Genomic DNA, 22,055 nt, shown 5'->3' with positions numbered 1-22,055 from the left:
TTGACAGAACATTGAAAGACTTCCACCTACTTTTCAGCCTCAGAGGAACATGTCTGCATCAAGGTAAGGAGGATTGGACAGCAGTTTGATGTCTTATGTAATGTTGCTGTTGTTTTTAGCAAACTGCATTCAAGGATCTCAGATTTACTAACTCCATCTGTCTCTGCTAAATAAGTAAATTAATTTCTAGTGTTAGAGGACTGAAACCCCACCACAGATGAAGTCAGTGCAACAGAATGAACAGGAGGGTGGAGAATGCTCATGACCATCCTATGCCATAATCACAAAATCATGCACATCTGAAGTCCTTTTTGTTTAGCAGCGTATGTGGAGACTGCTTGATGAACATCCAGATTGTATTCCCAGTATGATAGTTGCAGGGCTGATCCAAACCACAGAAAGTAATTTAGAGATTATTCTAAAATCCTGGGAATAATATTTAGCATTTTAAGATACATTTTCCAAAGGGCTCAAAAGAATTTATAGGAATGTAAAAACTAAGACATTCATTAGTTTAAGAACTTCTTTTCACACATATTCAGAATTGAAAAATTGACCGTAGATAATTATTTTTTACTTGAAAGGAAAGAAAAAAAAGACAGGGAGGTAAATGGAAGTTGTATCACATCTACTGTCTCTCAAAACTCCATATCTAATCCAGTTAAGAGAGCTTTGCATGGTGTATAAACATGTTAGCGTTGGCATGAATCTTTTATCTTGCTTTTTTCCCTCGCAAGAACTGAGAACTAACAGTAGGATACCCGTGTTCTGTTAAGTCACTGCAAGGCACAGCACGAGGAAATGGACTTCTACTGTCAGGGTCACACTTCATTAGCTGTTCAAGTTCTATTACCTCTAATGAGAATTACATGGCTAAATTGATGTGCTCTTAGAAACGTAGGGCATCCTTGAATCCCTAATGCCCACTGCTGGGAGCAATTCTTCCCTCTCCAATCACGAGGACACTGAGCACATTCAAACAGTGAGCTCTGCCCGACAGCGTGAAGGGTAACAGCTATGTACTTGCTGCTCCTCTGGAGCTCTCCGTGTCCCACGTGTGCAGCAGCCCTCACCTTCAGAAACTTCAGTCCCAGCCCACTGCTGAGCAAGAGCACAGGGCAAGGTGTTTCCTCAGTCGTGGCAGCGCTGTGCTCTGCAGGGAATAAGACGGGCTCCCTGACTCAGGGCTGCATTGGCTGCAACACCCAGCAAAGCATAGTGGGCGAGACACAAAGGGTACCAAATGTAACCGTACTCACTCCTCAATGATACTTTGATGGAGCTGGGAAACGAGGAAGGGCGCAGGCATGGGTGCAGCTTTACCCACATCCAGCGGCATCAGCAAGCTCAGCAAGCTCAGCAAGGGTTACTCACCAAGAGGCCACTTGCGATCACTTCATTCCTGCACAACGCCCAGCGTGTGTCACACTGCCCTCTGCACTGCCAACCGTGGAGACGCATGGCAAGAAGCAGAGGCAGGCTCTGTACCTGCCTGGACCAGGTCAGCACTCAGCTGCCTGCAGGGACGCCCCAGGCACGCTGCCCAGCTCCCCGAGGAGCAGGACCAGGACTAGCAGTGAGCCTGGGCCGCATGGCCAGGGCCGGGTTTCCACCGTCTTGCCCACCTACAGAGTCCCCAGTCCCAGGGAAAGGCTCTTTCAGCCAATTCTCTCCAATCTAGGTTTGCCAAAGAGTGGGAGGAGGTCTCCTTTTTGTGTAGTTCAGTGTTCAGCAAAGGTCTTACACCTGAATTAGTATCTCCAGAAGCCGCCAGATACCATCACCTCTGAACCAGCTTCGCAGGATGCAGTATAAAGTGCTGGCATCTGCAGTGACCTTCACAAGGCACTCTTCAGGCCAAATAAGCAATTTCTCTTCAAAGAACCTCTCTGCAAAAGAGTTCGGGTCACAGACTATAGAAAATACTTAATTTCTCATTACTATTATGCTGACTATGCATGAAGAGTACTACAAGGACTACTGCTGTCCTTATCCATGCACACTGGACTTTGTACCAGCACAGAGGAGGCTGTGCCGGGGAGGGATGTGGTCTAGGGGAGGCTGAGAGGTGTTGGCAGTGTGGCAGGTAAGCGGGTCTGGAGGATGCCCAGGTAGCAAACCCGAGCTCTGCCAAGCACCAGGCTGTGCCTACCAGTCACACAGATGCCATAAAACCAAACTTTGGAGCCTCTGTACAAGGACCTGTGGATTCCTGCCCACAAAGATCTGCAATCTCTTTTCCTTCCTAGACAGAATTGCAAACTGTGTGTTTGGTCTTAAGTAACACTGAGGACAACAGATACTCACACTCCCCAGGAAGCTTAATGCCTTTTGAAAAGCTCACCATATGAACACTCACTTTGCCTGCTGCCAGCCATAAAGAGAATATGGCTTCTGAGCAGCAACATCGGCAACAGAGCAACAGCCCAGCACAGAGACCCCAGCCCTCACCTGCAGTAGTGACACGGGATTTCAGAAAATCAAAACATCCTACCCGAATTGCGAGAGCCCACGCAATGCCCCTTTTCTATAAAGTAACATCATTTTAATGATGTTACCGAGGGCATTTCAGTGTCTCGTTAACTCCTCTGAAATCTGACGTCTATCAGTTTAGCTCTCTCTACCTAATGCTGGAGGGAATGGATTCTTTTTTGGTTTGGATGGAGAACTACCAGGTGTGGAGTCTCCAGCACAACTTCAGCCTCCCGTGAGGAGTTGGACAAAAGAGCAGAGCTTCAGTTGTAAATGCTGCACTAGATCCAAGAAACAGCTCTGACAATGCAATCTGGTCTCTATCCAGAGCTGTGAAGAGGTGTTCAGAGCCCACCACATCCTGCTGGCCCACCCCAGGAACAAACTCCTTCCAGTTCACAGTGAGAGCTTTATCTCATTTGACTTCGCTGCCCTTCGGCGTTACAGCCTTCACTTTGCCACCTCTTGGTGGGGTGTGAGCCCAGTTTCTGAGACATGATCGGTCTTACAGGGGTCCTGGATCAGGATTTACCCCGGGGAAGATTTCCTATTACCCCACACCCAGCACCCTGGCAGCCAAGGGCAGCTCCTAGGCAAGTCCCCGCACCCGGGGTCAGTGCCAGCAGGAGGACTCGGGCGGGCTCTGGCTCTTTGCAGCATGTGACGGGACTGGCGCAGTGGCAGATCCCGGTGCACACGCTATCTGCACGCTGTGTACCTCGCCAGCTGAGCCCACGCAGCCCAGCCCGGTGCAGCAGCTCAGTAGCAGCGCTGCTGCAGCCCCACCACTCCAAGGGGGGGGTGCGTACACTTCTCTCCAGGAGCGTACATGTACCTTGGCAGGGCCAGGGCTTGCACAGCCCAGACTCTGCTTTCAAGTGCAAATTACAAGAATATTTCTGATTCACAATAACCACTTTTTTTTTATTTCCATTTGCCCATTCTTACGTCACCAGTGGCTCCTCCAAAACTATCAGCCTGTGGCAGCAGCTTAACTCCAGAATGCAGCTTCTTTTTATTTCCCTTTTTAACATTAAGAGGTATAATACTGCTTTTTGCTAACACACAGCTCTGATTGCTCGTGAAGTCACACCAGAACGCCCTTAGAAAGCCACCTCCTCTCCTTGTGCCAGCACAAGGTTTCACCACGTGCTGTACTTTCGCTGTTTCATTAAAATGGAAGAAATGACAAGTTCTGCTCAGTTTTCAACCGTCTGACCTCCCAGCAGTGCTCCCCAAACACCCCACTCCCAAACTGGGGGAAACAGGTTGGCGTTTCTGTCTCCGCACGGTGTCTTTTCATCCTTCGCCCTTTTTCTCAGACCATTTGTCGAGGGTTCACCGCTCGCTTCTTATGAGTTACACGGGCTAAAACCAGAGGGAACGGGGCCGTTTGACCGAGCACGTAACGTCAGGAGCCAGGGGGTTCATTTAGCCCCTCCGGGTGACCCCGAAACCTCCCGAGGGAACACCCGACAAGGAGGGGAGGGGGGGGCTCGCCTCTGCGGGCGGCGGGGCTGCACCCGACCAGCCGGGGGGGGCTCGCAGGTGGCGGCCGCGACCCCCAGGCCCCCCGGGCGCCCCCCGGCTCCCCCCCGGAGGAGCAAACTCCACCCCGGGCCGCGGCCCCGGGGCCGGGCGGCGGCAGAGGAGGGGGCCGGGGCGGGAGGCGGATCGCCGGGCCGCTGCCTCCCAGCGCCGCTCCTCCCGCTGCTCCCAGTGCCGCCGCGGCTGCAGCTGCCGGGGCACGGCCGAGCATCCTCGGGCCGCCGGCAGCGGCAGGAGGCGGCAGGTGGCCCGGGGCTCGGCGTGGTGCGGCCCCAGCTCCTCGTCCCCAGCTCCTGGGGGTCGGGGACCGGCTGCGGGACCCCCCCCCCGTCCTCCCTCCCCGTCCCGTCCCTTTCCCCGGCAGCCCCGAAAGGGCGGGCGGAGATGCCGGCAACGTGAGCGGGGAGCGGAGCCCCCCGGCCCCAGCCCGGTCCCAGGTGGGTGAGTTCTTGCTTTGCTTTGCTTCGCTTTGCTTCGCTTCGCTTTGCTCTGCTTCGCTTTGCTTTGCTTCGCTTCGCTTCTCTTCCCTCGCCGAGCCCCGGAGCCTCGGAGCCGGGGCTGACCCCGCTGCCGGCCCCATCCCCGCCGCGGATGCGCCCCGGAGCACGGCCGGGTGCCCCCAGCCCCGGGGCTCGGGCAGCGACGTGCCCCCGGCCGGCTCCTCGCAGGGCGAGGCGTGAAAAAGAGGAGCCGGGAGCCTGGGCTCGGGGAGGAGACGCGTCCCTGCGGGTCCCCGCGGTGCCCGTGCTGCGCGGAGAGCACGCCGATGGTGAACAGGTTAATAGAGCGGGGCTGCGCTGAGCCGGGGGGAGTTTTCGGGACGTTGCCCTTTGGGGATGTAAAGGGAGTGTGCTAATAGGGAAAAGTATGCGCTTATATTTGGAGTAACAACAATCCCGAAATTAAAGAGAATTAAGGAATACATCAAAAGTCCCCGTCCCGTTGCTGCTGTTAACTCCTCCATTTCACTGCCGGGAAGCGCTCCTGAGCGTACGCAACCCCAATTTCCAAAAGTTCCTCCTTTGGAAGACGTGACGTGTAAAATGGATGGGTTTCTAAGCTCCATCTATTCGAGCTAGCCGAGCTAGCCGACAGGTAAAGTGCTGCACAAAGGATTATTGTGCTCCGTTTATAAATATTGTTGGCTTAAGCAACCCCCAAGAAGGCCGAAGTATTTGACCGTTAGTATTTCTGCCAGTCCCGCTGATGTGCTACTGTTGTTCTCAGCGATGTCCTGAGACTAAACTGCAAGGTTTTCATTTTAAACAAGTTTGTAGAAGTTTGTTTGGCTTGAAAGTCTCCTGTGTGATTTGAACATGTTGAAAGGAAAAAGTGACTTAAACCTTTCTTCTGAAATGGGAATATTATTTTCAGCTTCCAAAATAAATGGAAAGTTATATTTTGTTACTGCCATAGGGAGTGTGCTTTGAAAACAGCATTATGTTTTTGAATGCTTTCAGATGCAGTCTGCATTATTTTGAATGAGCCCACTGAACACAGAGCTCGCTGAAGACAGACGTGTTAGTTAGGGCACATATCCATTTTGTTGTGGTTGGGGAATCTGTAGAGAACCCCCAGATACTAAAGGTAATAAAAACACTCTGATAAAGGATCCCCTACTCTTTGTTAGGGTATCCTAGAGCACAATAGTTTTAATAGGAAGATTTTTTTAAGTGGCTGTTAACTTACAGTGCCTTCTCCATTCTTTTTACAACGGTTGATTTCTCTAAGCTCTCCACCACTTAATCTCGAATACACATACCTGAATTATTCTTTCTGCTTTGCTTATCTGTCAGCTGAAACACAGTCATGTACAGTTCTAGTATTTACATGAAATCTGAAGAGGTCAAATTAGTTTACGAAGCTGATTGTTTATTTTTCCGATAGTGAATCTTTTTTTTTTGAACTTTTATAAAACTGTGAATCCACTTCAAGACTCTTAAAATCAAAACCAAGTCTTTTCTACATTGTAAACTGTGGACAAATGTATGCTGTGAAGATAATGCTTTTGCAGTGAATGTCTGATAAGCAGTAAAGCATCTTCAGATTTCCTAAATTAGAAATTTACATTAGCTATCATGAATAAGTTTTACCTTAGTTATTTACATTTCTCCCTGTTCTATTCATTATAAAATAATTCATCTTTTAAAAGCCAGAAAAAGATAGAGAATGGTGCTTGCAGCAAGTACGATCCCATCTCAGCACCTCTCAGAGAATACAATAGGCTTTGCTCCATGTGCAAGACTTTGACACTGAAGATCTACAAGGTGGAAGGGGGCATGTTTCTTCCCCTATTGTACTTACAGATTTCAAGGCAACGAACGGGTTAACACTAGAAAAATTAATTATACCCAATCCCAGAACAATAGTAGTTGGGAGATGGGAGGAGGGGTGAGTTGAATAGTGGTGGGAGCCTGTTAGATTCAGTGAGGAAAACTCCCCTCGCCCAGAGCCTGGCCAGCATTTCACCCAAAGCAAGGATTTCCACGGTGCAGGGCCAATATACCAGAGAAACGCAAGGGTAATTTTACAATGAGACAAACATGTTATCACTGACACCTGTATTTCCTAAGTTACACCCAAAAGAGCTGTTCTACAAGAAAATCTCCCAACCTATTTTTCTTGTGTAAGAATTGAGATTGCTTACATGCCAGATTTCTCCACTTTGGAATCAAACAGGACTTGATGTCCACTAGATGTCCACTTTTCAGCTTTCATGAATGAGAGTGTGGTCCCTTTTCCAAAAACGGGATGATTTGAGGCCAAAGATGTTTCCATGAAATGAAGATCTATGATACTGACAGATTTTTTGCTTCCTGCAGTTTAGGATTGCTGGGTGCTGGCCGAAGACATGTCAGAGAATTTAAGTTATCTCGCAGGATTCTAGTTTTATTCATTTCATGTTTTCTTCCCGACAGCTCAACATTCTCTACCTTGGAGGCTTTTTCTCTCCCTTTTGTTGATAAAGATGAGAAAAAAGTGGAGATTGGAGGATTTTCATTTTATCTTTTTTGGTGTGGTCTGTCTCCTTTTCGTAGATGGAGGTAAACTAGAACAAGTAAAACGTAAGTAGACTTATAAACAAAGCCTTCACATTCACTCAAACCTGACGTTTTCCTGCTATTTGACAAATGTGGATCAGAAAAGATTTTCAAACAAGAATGTTCTAAACTGCAGGACTGCATTCAAAACGTTCTACCATTCTTCCTCCTCCTAATCCCGTGTTTAGTGGAATCAGGTCACACCCATGTTTGGGGCACATTTTCCTAAAGCTGTACAGGTTTCACTGCTTCATAAAGAACATAACACATCAGTTGGAGAATCTGTTTTATTTCAAATACCCTGAATCAAGAGAGTGCTTAATTCTATTTTAGTGACCTCTGTAAACATCTGACAGATTATCTGGATTTTGTCCCATGTGTAAGACTATTGTGCTGAGGTTTTCAGCTAGTGTAAAGCTCGTCCAAGACTGTTCCGTTCTGTTCCAAAAACAACCTCATATGAACTGGATTAGATACATCCTTTGAGAAAATTAAGAGTCTAAGCACTGTCAAAAACTTGATGAGAAGCATTGAAAAGAATACAAACAAAACACAGGGAATGCTTCTACAAAGCCTGTAGGAGTTACTGCCTGCTACAGCCGTGCCACTCGCTATCTGGAATGCTCTCCCCACCTGTGCAGGCTGCATTTTGGCCTTTTTCTTACAAAGCACATCGCTTGCCATTAAGAAATTGTTAAAATTTTTGGCCTCACTGTCAGCAGCTTGTGCTTCTACAGATAGAGGAAAAGAGGAGAGGAAAAGAAGAAAGGAGAGGAGAGATTTCAATCCCTACCTCTTGCTACTTTCTCGTAGCCCCGTAAATGTTAAGAATGTCCTTGCTGAGATTATCTCTTGGAAGACAGGTATTTTGTTTGATACCCTGAAGCACCAGCTATACAGAGAGTGATGAATCAAACGGAATTCGGACGTCATAAAGGTATGGCAAGGATTCCTCTCATGGCAACACAGAGAACCACATCCTTTTACTGAGGAGATTTGAGTTTTCTCTATGAAACTGGAATGTGACAGGGAGAGACGGGGCAGTGATGTCTGTAGGTAGACGGATATCTGCAAAACTGTACCTGCAAAATTACAAGTATTTAATGAACATAAAGATCTTAATTTGGAAGCTGATGCGTGTATAAGTCAGCACAAATTGCTCTGAAATACTAGGACAAGCTTCTTTTTTATCAGGTTCTTACAACGTGGAGATACTCCATGTGCAGTGTAAACGCAACACATGGATCTTCCTTCTGTAGTCCCCTTGTTCAAAATCTCTGCTGTACAGCTTGAGATTTTCCTGAGTGCAGCCAGTTGCTTTGGTTTTGTAATGAAAAGGTTTAGTATATAAACCTGTCTGAGCAATCAAGCACTTTCATTTTGTTACCTAAATGGAATCTGAGCCTACGCTTTTGAAGCTCAAAGAATAAACACACCCTGTATGAAAGGCATTTTGTCAGCTATTTTCCAAGTATGGAATGGGATTGTTCATTCATAACTCTTTCAATTCTTCTCTGGTTTACAGATTCAGATACATACTGTGTGTTTCAAGACAAGAAGTACCGTGTAGGAGAAAGATGGCATCCTTACCTAGAACCCTATGGACTTGTTTACTGCGTTAATTGTCTCTGCTCAGAGGTAGGACTATCGAGCTATTCTCCCTACAACTTCTGTTTGCTTAACTGGCCAGAATCCTCTGCATTGTATCTACAATTTGACAAAGCCCAAACCAGTTTTCACTGGTGGGTCCTGATCATGCTGCAGGAAATAGAGGCAATGAAGGAAAAATGTCCTTGTGAAGGGAAAACATTAACAAAGAAGGCCAACAGTGGCAAAAATGCTTGTACAGTGTAGCCAAAAAAGCTCCTCAACTAGCCAGGAGCTTGGTCAGTGCTGAGCATTACCCCTTGAATAATTAGACCTCACTACTTAAATACAATCCTTGTACTGCTGTCAGTACGGAGGATTATGTTGAACCCAAATTTCATTGTGTTCTGATGTACATACACTGCCCACGTCTTCTTAAAGGCATTTCCATAGTCAAAGCACCTGCTGCCTTAAAGTGTTGAAAAAACAGTGGATAATAACAATAAATGGATAATAACATTTTTAAGACTCTAGGAAGGAACAATAAGATGATGAAAAATGAGGAGTGGGCACAGAGGGCAGAGAGAATTGGCCAGGCTAGGAAAGGACAGGCCCTGGGCTACCATCAGTTGATGCTTGATACCCAGACACAGCAGTCACAGACTCTAAGTATGTTGTACAGTGCTGGGAGGACAGGAGAATGAGAGCAGAATATGTCCCTTGGAGTACTTTATAATGACTAACACATGAGACACTCCAGATGCTGAGTTTTGTCTGCTGTATTTAATGTAGAATACATTTTTCTTGGCTATTTCCTCCCCCTGCAAGTGTAAAATACTGGGCCCCTGTGCAGCATTTGCTCTGGGGGATCTGCTACTACAGCTCTGTGCAGAGATGCACAAACAGTAGTCCTGCAAGGTTGGCTGCCTCTCCCGTCTGTGCATCTGTGAGAGCAAAAGCATTGTGCTACAAAGAAAAAAGTCCCTGTGTAAAACAAAAAGGAGTTGCTACTCACTTCTGCTGATCTATATGCAAAGTTGTAAACTCCCTCAGAGTCAGTATGTGATAAAACACTCATTACATTGCTGGGAAGCTGTGTCTTGGGTGGGGATGAAGTTCGCTAGAAACCCTGAAGATCTGGATACAAGTCATTGCCTAATGATTTTTAGGAAGATGTGACAGTGGAGGGATGGGAAAAACAGCAACCTACTTCTGCACACTTCAGAGGAAAGTAAAAACAATCCCAGGGGTGTACATAACCGGTGTGACCAAAATTTCTTTTGTGGCCTCAAACATCATGGTCCATATGATCTCCACACAAAACAAGTGACACCAGCCAGGCAACAGAGAGATTTCTACACACACACACACTTGAATGTTGAAGAGAAAGTTAAGACACATTAACCAGCTAAACAGAGGCCAAATTATTCAGCCTGAGATTAAAAAAAAAAAAAAAAAAAGCATTCCTGGTTTTGTGTATGTAGTATTGTATTTTTACGAGTTATAATTTACATACTTAAACCAGAATAAACGTAAACAGAATTCAGTGTTCTGCAGAATTCAGATCTGCAGACTTCAGGGGTTAAACCCAACGCTGTCCCCAGGCAGCACCACGCCGCAGCTCAGGAAGAGAGCTGCCTTGTTACCCGTCATGTCGGGCGCAGGAACGCTTTCCATGGCCCTAACTCACGGAGGTTATATCCCACGTTAGTCAGGAGGGCTTGGATTCCCAACCATCTCTGAGAATCTAGGCATAAGATCAGTTAAATAGGTTTGCAGAAGCACCAAAAGTACATGTTTCACCCAGGAGGTTCTGCAGGATGAGTAAATAAAAAGGGAGAGAGGCCACGGCACAGGCCAAGGAAGCGACACGGAGCCAGCCCTTCTTTGGCAGCAGTGCTTCACAGGCTCTTGGACCCTGGTCTGCTGGGCAAGGAGCTGTGCAGGCCAACAACAGTCCTCATCCTGCAAAAGCCTGCAGCCTAGGACTTTCTCCCCCTTTATACAATCAGTACATTTAATTTCAATCACCATTGGAAACAGATGGCTATCATTTTAGTGTCTCTTTCTGGAGAAGATGCATAAATGTTCGTGGGTAGTAAGGGCCTTACAGCATGGTTCCAGCCTGTGGTCTACAGGTATGGAGGAGTCAGGGGATTGTTTCGAAGGGGATGGCTAGAAAATCCTATACAACTGAAATCTAAGGAAGCTGGCACCTCTGCTGGAAACATTTCAGTGCTCCAGAAGACATATGAAAATGCAGTGGGTTTATTCCCGACACCACCTGAACCGACATAGTCACAGCACAGTCACAGCATAGTATCAATGCTCATGCTGAAAGATCTTTCTTGCTATAAACATGAGCAACTCAGAGCTAAATTAGGAGGATGAATTATAGATGGGAAATGGGAATCTGAAATGGATAGTCTTTTCTGGTTACAGACACTGGAGAAGGAAAATTCCCCGTGTTTTAATTATAAATCAAACTTAGATGTGGTCAAATAGAATATTATGTTAATGACATGAGTAATGAGAACTATTCCCAAGACTTGCTCATATTTCTTAGAAAAATGGCTACTTACCAACTGGTGTTCTTTGTCTACTGGGGAACCCATAAAATGAAAACAAAAGACTCTCCACAGTTTTCAGGAAAAATTACAGACACTATTGTCTCTTGCGGTCTTGAACTAACCCTCAGTAGGGGATATCTCAGAGACCTACCATTCATTATCTGTGTCTTAGTTTTGGAAATGCAATTCCCAAGCACAATCTGCTCAAAAGAAAACACAAATGAAGATTGTTGCAATCCATTTTTAGGCAATTGCTCTGATTTTAAGATTTGCATGGGTTTCTGTTACAATCTGACCTCCAGCTTAAATTCAGAGGCAGTGAAAGTAGTCTGAGCGTACGCTGGTGTGACAGGAACCAGAATGTTGTAAAATGGCATTTGTTTTTAAAATATCCAAACATAGAATAGATAACACAGACACTTGTAAGGTAGCCCGTTTCATTACATGCAAAGTATCGTATTATTTTCTGCCTGCAGAATGGAAATGTACTGTGCAGCAGAATAAGATGCCCGAGCCTACACTGTCCTTCCCCTGTGCATGTACCACAGCTGTGCTGCCCACGATGCCCAGGTAATTTATATTAATGACATTAATTCATATTAATGGCATTTTCCTTTCTGAAACAGCTATTTGATATGCTGAGTAACAGCAAAATGCATGTCTGTACTGGAAAACTTCTGTGAAGTAGACATCCTTCCATATCCATTTAGGTCATGAGAAGCTTGTCCTACAGTAATTTAGAATATTTTCTGTGGTGATTGCTTTTTAGGAAATCAAAAGTATGTATCCGGGGAGGAATCAGGTACACCACCAAGCCCAGTCCCCTGCAGTCCAGGCAGAAGGTAGCAGAAGTTTCACAGATGGGGTCCATGGGCTATCTGCTCCCCACTCCTTCCCTTATCTCTAAACTCCATCACAATAAAACCCTATCCCACAAATTTCCTAGGTTTATGCTTTTGGCCCTTTTCATAAGAGCAGGCTAAAATACACGGCTATTCGCAATGGCTCTCTGTTAATGAGCAATTACAAATTGCTGTGGCAAATGTGCATTTGTATAGTATCACTGTACAACCAGTCTGGTAAATTTTGCCTTCTACATCTCATATCCAGGCATAGCTTCATTAGTAGGGACTGTTGTAAATCATAGAAGCAGTGCTGTGGAAGTTTATGACTATATAAATCCAATTGGATACTGTATAGTAAATTCCTCCAGACTGTACATTTATTATATGCTCATTATTAAGAGCTACTGTATGAAAGAGACTAGGCAGGATCTTTCATGAGGCTGTTACAGCATTCCCGACATGGCCTAATGGCTGGTAGATTTGACTGCAGCTTTCCCCTAAATGTCTGTCTTAGTGGCACCCCTCATTTCTTATAAAAGAGTATTCATGCAGCATCACAGAAAGGAGTTTTATTTGACTTTCTCCAGAGAGAGTTTCATTGTCTGAGGAAAGCAGCTGTTCCCTGACCAAAACCTGGGAGCAGGGGGCAGTTTGCAGTGGTGGACATGAGCACGAGTCAGTTTGCTGTTCAGCAGGAACTGGAGTGTGCTGGTCACACTTACTGGAGAGTAAATGGCACCCACTGGCAAATTTTTGGTAGGATTCATCTGTCCTGACAATTATACCCATCTGTCTATCAGCTGCCTACATCAATATCTGAGCTAAGTATCTAGAATCCTTTTTTAATCAGTGGGGAGGAGGAGCCTGAGCATAGCTCATCTGATGCCATGTCAGAGATCTGAAGCATTTGAGTTGTATCCTGGAACTGCTGCTGTACTTCTGTGAGCTATAGACAGAATTACAGCACTGCTTTGGATACGGACAGCTACACTGTCACCATATACAATTGAGGGAGATGAGCTCCGTCCTTCCTGAGGTCTATTCCTGCCTTTGTCCCAAGGTACGAAGAGACCAGGTACTGTAAGGTAATAACAGCGTTCAGTCCACAAGGCTGGGTTTCACACACACTGCAGCAGCACAGAATCATTAAGGCTGGAAAAGACCTCCAAGGTATCTGGTCCAACCATCCCCCTGCCACCACTATCACCCACTAACCATGTCCCTAAGGACACGTGCCTTTAAATACCAGTCATCATTCAAGAGGTGCAGAAGCTTCCCAAACACGATTCATTCCTGCTCATCAGTGCAGCACTGTTTTCTCCAAGACATTTCCTAGTGTTCAGTCTTTTTTATAGTTATACCCCAAGCACTGTGTCTTCCCATATACCTCTGTATAGTCAAAGAAAGCAGCCTGATCCCATTTACAGAGGAAGCAACTGGACGTATACCATAATTACAGTCAGCATGCCTTAATGGCTTTCTGATCACAGGGGCAGTCTCCCAACAGTTCTCAGAACAGTTCTCTCCACAGTAGCCTTCTATTGCCATGATGTACCCCAGCACTGAGTCTGAAACCTCAAGTCTGTTTCTCCTGTCATTAGTGGTTTTATTGTTGGCAGCCAAGTCTCAGGAGCAGTCTGCAGGTCCCCAAAAGATTTGAATTAACTTAGGTTGCAGCTAGACTTCACCTTCTCGTCTAGCTCTGACTTACTGGGATACTGGTTGCACTTGGATGTGTTATGGTCAGTTTGACTGTGACTTTGGCATGCTGTCAGCCACCTCTGGCTCAGGATGTTATATTCTCACTTTCAGTTGAGATAACTATTGGACATTCTTTGGGTATTTTCACTCTTCTTGCATTGTGGGACAAGATTCATCCCATGCAACTTTAGGTCTAGTATTTTGGCATCTAATTGATGGTAGGGTTTTAGATATGATGGTCTAATACACAAGGAGGAAAGACTGTAAGGGAGTATCTTTTATTTGACCAACTAGTACTGTTAGATAAAATAGTAAGATGCTAGGAACATGAACATCACTTCAGTTTTCAGATCAAAAGAAAGAGTGGTGTGCCCAAAAGCTCGTCTGTTTTTCCAACTAATCTAAACTCCATTTGGCAAGGGAATCATCTAGATACCCTTTACAGCTGTTGGAAACACACCGTCCCCAGAGGGTGATTCATCCTGTTATCCAGAATGAAAAGAATTTTTCCCTGGAGATGCCTGTCTCTCTCTGCACTGATTACTGAGGGAGTACAGGCAACTAGCGTATGCTACATGCTTGCTTTTTTGACAGCTAAAGTTAAATCAGAGAAATTCCACTCTCGGTATGTAATTAACAATTGGGGGCAGGACCAGTTGTTTTTTTATGTGTCTCTGTACAGTATTTAATATAGAAACACAAATGCTTCTGGATTGATTGTTTCTGCTTCAAGTGCTTGGTGTTTGTTTTTTGTTTGTTTGTTTTTTGTTTTTTTTTTTTTTTCTGTTCATGGGGATGTAAACGTGATACCAGTCAAGATTTTAAAACATTCCTCATTAACCTAGGAAGAGTAAGGAGCTCTGTAAACTCTCCAATCCTATCAAATTAAATTTTTGCCATTTGATGACACGGTCATCAGCTAGATTTTCGTACTGTGTGTTTAAACCAATAAATTCAGAAAATTATCAGAATAAGCCTTTCCCGGATTGTGATCCTTTATCTGCTCTCCACTCCTAGGATCTAAGTATAGTCTACGTGCTACGTATATGATGGGCTGTTGAGCTGCTAGCTGGTGGAAGCTCATTAAAAACAGGATTGCCACTAAGCTTCATTTTTTCCCCTAATTGAATCTGTAATTCACATAGATCTGCACCAACGTTAGGCAAAAGAGCACAAGGGATTTCTTGTGATTTCAGGGGTTATTTGCATTCTGCTTTCTGCAGTGAGTATGCGTATCATAGTCAGATGCTCTGTCGTCAGTGGTAAATGTTCATGCCTGATCTGAATAGGAATTTCAAGCATTCCTATACGTCTTATGCCAGCTTTCAATTTCTGTGTGTCCAGCAAACAATGTCTTGCGTGCAGCATCCCATGCTATGGAGGAATGTCATTTCTCTGGTTGCCCCAATTATTTTTTGATGGAAGGTGTCTGAGCTCTGGCCCTCTAGCCATTCATCTAACTGTTCTCGTAAATACTCATGAAGTTCTGTCACTTATGTTTCTCCTCCGATTTTCAAGCTACATTTCAGAAAAGAGTACTGCTAGTCACAGTGACTTTGGGCTCTTCCTCCTGGCTTTTCTGCAGGCCTTGTAGAGCGTAACAGCCCAAATAACTGCCTCCTTATTTAACGAAGCAGAGGTAATGCCAGGAGTCAGCGACTTTCGTTGGAAACTGAACTTCATAACCACCTAAGTGGAGGAGCTGTTGAAGGGATTCCTTTGAGAAAAGTTGGCACTGCTCTCCCTTTGGAATTAATGTCTCCCGCATCCATAGTGACACTGGCCTTGCTGACACAAAGAGATGCAGTGTTTGTATCCTGTCTCCCTGGCACCAGCTACCAAGAATCTTAAGTAGTTGTCAGACATATGTTATGAAGCATCTTCTACTTTTCACCAGTGGTTCATCCCACCAGCTTCTGCCACAGAGTCATTGCTAGCTTTTTCGCATCTTTTCAAAACTTATCCTTCAACTATTTTGTTTTACTATCTGAATTAGATTCTTATCTTCACACACATGGAATCAAAACAAAATAACTAGCTTCACGTTCCTTGGGACCCTTTTTACACAGATTACTGAAATCCAAAAGAACATCACATGCTCTGGGACTCCTTCTAGCAACCTCCGGTCAGATTGCTAAACTGGGCTAAAGAGTTATTGGCTCAGCTGGATCCATAATCATACATCTGATCACAGCAGCAGAGCTTGAATTCTTTCCTTCCACCTCAGGATGCTGCAAGCATCATCAGAGGAGAGGTGCTTTGGGGAGAGAATTTGCCACCATTCTTAGGGCAGGATCAGCTCTAGCGCAGATGAGACCTGCTACCTCCTTTTGTGAAAATAAACTTCACGTACAAGCTCTCAACATTTAGTTGCAGCTGTCTTCTGTGGCACTCCTGTGCACTACCACGGACTACTTCCTTTACAAATGGAACATTTATTCTAAGTTGTTTCATTTCTACATGGAATAATTGCGACTCATAGCATGTAGCATCTAGTTTTAGGTCAGAAGTTTTTGAGTACACTCTGAAATATGTAAATGGAGGATTCTGACGTCAGAAGTAAAAATGCACACTGCAGGATTGAGAAAGGGTTTCCATATTCCATTTGCTGGTTCGATTTCTCAGCAGATAAGGCTGCATACTGAGGTATGAATCAGCCCATCTGGCTCCAGTATTTTTAAGCTTGCTGCCCCGACTAAACACACTGGCTTCCAGGAACGTTCATGATTAGTAACACATTTGAGTTTAAGCTCTTTTGGTACTATGATTTTTCTGTATCAATTTAAAAGCGCTTTTCTGATGTACTTCTCGTTGTTCTTTAGATATTGAAATAACAAAATGCCAGGTGTTACCTATACAAATAGTTGGACTAAATACATAGACGGACCAAATCAGGTGTCTCACAATAGTGATCTGACAACATCACCTAAAATACGTGAGAGTATGATTGCGTGGTAGGCTGCAGCATGACCTAGTAATACCCATACCTTTGAACTAGCTGCTTCAGGCCCTGGAAGCAACCTAAGTAGGACAGTACAGAACTCACTGCAGTTCAACGCTCTCTCGAGAAGCAGGAAAAATCAGCCTGCGAGGAGCTACCTGCACTTGGTTCCTTCCAGCAGCTGAGCCAGTCCAGGGAACACACTGCATTCGGTAGTGCTGATGGTTGTACAGACTCAGTCTTGCACCATGCTGAGTACATACAACACCTCTAGACCTGATATAGATCATATATGTAAACAGAGAACCATGTGGATAGTACAGTGCATCTTGCACTGAATTACAACCAAAATCTTCAACCTGGGCAGCTGGAAGGCTCTGGTGGAATGGTTTTCCTCTGCAGGATGCACATACAACAAAGCTTTTGGAGAATACATTCTGATTTCTATCCAGCTCACACACCAGGGCTCCAGGCTCTCAATTCCAGTTTTCCCACTCCTCTGTTCAGAAAAAAAACAATCTATTTCATGAATGTTTGGGGAGGGGGGGAGGAAGGCACAGAGCGTTCACATACATGTAGCTCAACTATTGCATCACACCAGCCATTAGGATTGGAGGAGTTCCAACATCTGACTGAAGTGTCACCTACAAAGTCCAATCTGCCAGTGATGGAGCAATGCACCACAGGTACAGCTGAAAGTCCCTAGAAGTGGCTCCATACAAAACACTGTGCTAAAAAAGTGAGGAAAAAGAAAACTCAGTATGCAGAAAGAGATTTGTGTAGAATTACTGTTGGAATACAAGAGTGGGGAAACATACGGAATAATTGACATCATTGAATCAGCTGCAATACCTGAAAGTCCTGCAGGTTTTATTCTTTACTCATACAACGTTGTCCACAGGTAGGAAGCAGCTGAATTCTCTGACAGACAACAAAAAAGTTAGACTCCTGAAAATCTTGATCATTTGAAATCCACAGAATATCTATATATTCTGTAAGTGATGTCTGGTATGTGATGGATTCATAGCTACCTTAGCAGTGAGTCCTACTAGGAGTGTTTTGCTGACACCAAGGAATAGACAACTGGCACTTCAGAAACAGTCAGTTGACAGAAATATGATTTGGGCACTACAGGCACACCTCAGATTTTAGAGCTGGCCATGTTCTCAGCATCCTGTCTACTTCTAAGCATCATGTCACATGTCTGACATGAGCTTCAGTTCAGGGGAGAAACACTCCATACTCAGCTCCCCTTCAGTGTTCACCTCTGCCATCCCTTGTTGCTTTGCCTCAGAATCCAAATATCTTAAGATCTTTAGCCCACACTTTTACACTGCCTGCAGGCCGTGTAGCTCCACCACTGCCTTCACTGCCACCTCTTTTACGGACGATGAAAAAGAAATCAGAAATAAGCTGTGACCCAACCGCTCGGCAGCCACACTACAGAAGGCTGCAGAATCTCTATGCCAACATACACAGCAGCTGAGAGCAGTAACTGGAGAAATCCATACTATTATCTAGCAATAAGAGCAATTCTCAAGTTTCTCCAGCCTGCATTTGGTTCCTGTGGAGGTACTGGGATATTGCAGAGCCATGCTCGTGGATGGTTCCTTCGCATACACCAACCAGTTGGATGTTCACATCTGGAATTTGAAGGACTCACAGAATGCTGCACAGTGCCGGAGATTAGTGAGATGATCTGGTTTTTGCATGGTCCCACCAGTGGGTAACTGCCAGATAGTTCACATAAACTGCTTATTTGATTTGGAAATACATGTATAATGATATAGGCATTCTTGGGAGACGCCTAATTTCTTCCTATTGACCCAGGCTCACGTAACGTAGTTTCATTTGTAATTTCCCTTTGTTAGTAGCTGCATACGGAATGCTTGCTCTAACAGCCAGGTTGAGGTTAGCAGTTGTTCCCGTTCTGTTTCTTTGAACATGAAAAATTCAAACAATCTATCTGTAAATCAGCATCAAAAATGCACTGAAAAAAATATGTGTCAGTACACATGGATGACGGGACTAGAACTTCCATTCTTTGGACTGACATGATAGCATAGAGTAGGCTGCTCAAAAGTTTTCCAAGACAACTTCCAAGAGCTTCAAAGATACTTCAGAAAGGATTCTAAGTGCAGCAAAGCTTAATTCCATTTGTTTCCTTGGCTGGGAAAGGGACAGATAGACTCAGATAAGTTCAACCTTAAACCAGGAATTAAAATGGAGCAACTTAGAAAGTGTTTTATGACTCCTTCAGAGTTTTGCTGGGCATTTTTTTTATGCCACTATAAAAGAAAACACAGGAAATTGAGCTGCAGAAAATATATTAAAATAATGTGAAGAGCTTGACTTTAGCCCTAGAAAGCTCAAAAACAACCAACAGCCTTTTGGGGGTTTCAACTCAAACTGCATCTTTGCCTTGAATCTGTATGAAAGTTCATGGTGTCTAGATAAGGTGCTACTAGTTCCTTCAAGCAACGAGTTTCATACACTTTCTCCCATCTGATCATATTAAAGACTAGCTGTTGTGATTAACTCTGAATTACCTCGGAGTTTTTAGAGCTTAACACAGTCCTTGAAGTTATTTTAATGTAAAGCATTTTGCGGCGCAATATCTTTGTCACCTGCACCTCTGAGAGGCACATATGGATTTTGTTTAGAACTTGTGTTTGCAGTTTTTGGATAGTGAACAACTTTTCAATCCGAATTTATTGTCAGCCTCAGCCACTGCTTTAAAAACATCATCACTGCTCTGTTTTTGTTTTTTTTTAGAGGGACCTTCACACATCATCTATGTCTCTTTAAATCACAGATTTATAAGAAGTTCCACTGTAACGCATGAGCGAGGGACCAGGCTAAATGCAGATGGACTGCAGGCTGATCCACAGCTCACTGCAGTCAATCAACACTTTTCCATTAGATTTGATAGTTTTTGGACTAAGCCTTCCATGAAAACAGATGCAGTTATTGACTGTGATACAGTCCCCTCTCTAGAAATGGTAAGGAACATGCTAGAAATATGAGACAGAAGATGAAAGAGGAAACTGCCTTTACACTGCGCCACACGGAGTAGGTGTTTGGGCCAGGTTCCAAATCTCTTTAGTTCAATGCACTTCAGATCAGACCTTGAGGTGACACATTCATGGAGAGCGGAAACAAAGGTACAGGGAAGAAATTAAGCAAAGGAATTTTTGATAGGAAAGAAATCAATTTGCTCTCTTCTGCTCTGCTGTAATCCCCTAAGAACCTCTGGCCAGAAAAGATATTTTGTATAGCTAGGTGATAGATGATAGCCCTGCAAGTTTTCTCTCCCTGAGGTTCCTGAATTCTCATGAGATGATGGGTCAGGATTCAGTTCTGGTGATAAAATAACTTTACAGTGTTTGTGTTCTTTACCTCTCTTGACATGATAGTGGTAAAAACATTTGCTGTGTCAGCAGCTGGTGGTTTTGACCTTGCAGTAGCAGTTTGTCCCACCGTACACTGATGGCACTTGGCGCTCAGTTTAGTTGTCCAGGCCTGAAGCTTCATGAGCAGGAGGTCAGGTAGCTGTAGTGCTGACAGGTTTTGTGCTTTCTGAGGCAAATATATGCAAGCGGCCTCCACAGATGCTGAGGGAAGTTTGGCAAATTTCGGGGGGAAAAAAGAGCATGCATTATCCTAGGTCACCATGACACTTGTGTTCCACAGCATCCCATGCTGCCCATAATAACAGAATCAGAATCACAGACTCGTCTAGGTTGGAAGAGACCTCCAAGATCATCGAGTCCAACCTCTGACCTAACGCTAACAGTCCCCACTAAACCATATCCCTAAGCTCTACATCTAAACGGCTTTTAAAGACCTCCAGGGATGGTGACTCCACCACCTCCCTGGGCAGCCTGTTCCAATGTCTAACAACCATTTTGGTAAAGAAGTTCTTCCTAACATCCAACCTAAACCTCCCCTGGTGCAACTTTAGCCCATTCCCCCTCGTCCTGTCACCAGGCACATGGGAGAACAGGCCAACCCCCACCTCACTACAGCCTCCTTTAAGGTACCTGCAGAGAGCGATAAGGTCGCCCCTGAGCCTCCTCTTCTTCAGGCTGAACAAGCCCAGCTCCTTCAGCCGCTCCTCATAGGACTTGTTCTCCAGGCCCCTCACCAGCTTCGTCGCCCTTCTCTGGACTCTCTCGAGCACCTCGATGTCCTTCTTGTAGCGAGGGGCCCAAAACTGAACACAGTACTCGAGGTGCGGCCTCACCAGAGCCAAGTACAGGGGGACGATCACCTCCCTAGCCCTGCTGGTCACACTGTTTCTGATGCAAGCCAGGATGCTGTTGGCCTTCTTAGCCACCTGAGCACACTGCTGGCTCATATTCAGCCGACTGTCCACCATCGCTCCCAGGTCCTTCTCTGCCTGGCAGCTCTCCAAACACTCATCTCCCAGCCTGTAGCTCTGCTTGGGGTTGTTGCACCCCAGGTGCAGGACCCGGCACTTGGCCTTGTTGAACAGAGATTCCCGTCTTCTCTGCTTTTTCTCCACTCTGCAGTTGTCTCTCTCTCACCAAGAAGCCACAGTACACGCATGCTAAGGTGGCCAGGATACCACCAGGGATGACCAGGGAATGTCTCTTGCACTAAAAGCTTTTTTGGGGAAATGAACCGCACTGGCAGAATGAGGACATCCACATTTCCAGCTGTATCTTTCTTTGCACAGGCCTTCCTGGCACAAATGGCTCAGAAGATAAACATTAAGTGGATCTCTGGGTACAAAGCAAACCTACTGTACCTTAGTTTCACTGGGGCTACAGGAAAATAGACAAGTGCTCTGTGCTATATAAAAGCACTGCTATTTGTGAATGAAATGCACTGCATAAACTCAGAGGAATATTATTTATGTGATCTTTTCCCCATATAAACATTAGGATCTTTTTGAAGAGAATATCTTAAAAAATACAGTTTAAAACACACAGCATCAGGGTTAGTCCAATCAACAGAGTTCTTCCAGGTTTATTCAACGTAACTGTGATTAAAATCTGACTGTCATTCTCCTAGCAAGCGCTATAATCTCTTTCTGCAGGATGCCTCCCTCACCTCTTCAAGTCTTAGGCTCTGTTCTGAATTTGTAAGGATCAGATTATCAATGCATATTCATTCCTCCAGTCCAAGTATGTGTCTCATACTGAATAGCTGCCTTAAATATAATAACCATATTCCATTGGCTTGTGTGTAGTAGAGGGAAGGGCCTAGCACAGAGGATTTCTGCCTGGAGGCAGGTTTCTTTATCTTCTACTTGGAATGTCACTAGCACTTAGCATCCTTCCAAGCCTGGCAAGAGCTTTGGCTGAACCCCTTGAAACAGACA

At 45.0% G+C, this 22,055-nt stretch overlaps 2 protein-coding genes across 2 annotated transcripts in view; one reads left to right on the top strand and one right to left on the bottom strand.

The window, feature by feature from the left end:
• The window catches only part of PAK3 (p21 (RAC1) activated kinase 3), a 173,265-nt gene that overhangs the window by 133,067 nt on the left and 18,143 nt on the right, over positions 1 to 22,055 (bottom strand). The window lies entirely within an intron of this gene.
• Positions 4,119 to 22,055, top strand: part of CHRDL1 (chordin like 1) — a 43,670-nt gene continuing 25,733 nt past the window's right edge. The window contains exons 1-4 of the mRNA XM_027465394.3: positions 4,119 to 4,457; positions 6,939 to 7,085; positions 8,587 to 8,699; positions 11,695 to 11,788. Of these exons, the coding sequence (XP_027321195.1) occupies positions 6,989 to 7,085; positions 8,587 to 8,699; positions 11,695 to 11,788 (304 nt within the window). The 5' untranslated portion in view covers positions 4,119 to 4,457; positions 6,939 to 6,988. The remainder of the gene's footprint in view (positions 4,458 to 6,938; positions 7,086 to 8,586; positions 8,700 to 11,694; positions 11,789 to 22,055) is intronic.

The sequence above is a fragment of the Anas platyrhynchos genome, chromosome 10, assembly GCF_047663525.1.
Source record: "Anas platyrhynchos isolate ZD024472 breed Pekin duck chromosome 10, IASCAAS_PekinDuck_T2T, whole genome shotgun sequence".
Lineage (NCBI taxonomy): Eukaryota > Metazoa > Chordata > Aves > Anseriformes > Anatidae > Anas > Anas platyrhynchos.
Note: the sequence above shows the minus strand (reverse complement) of the source record. Positions and strands in the feature narration are given on the sequence as shown.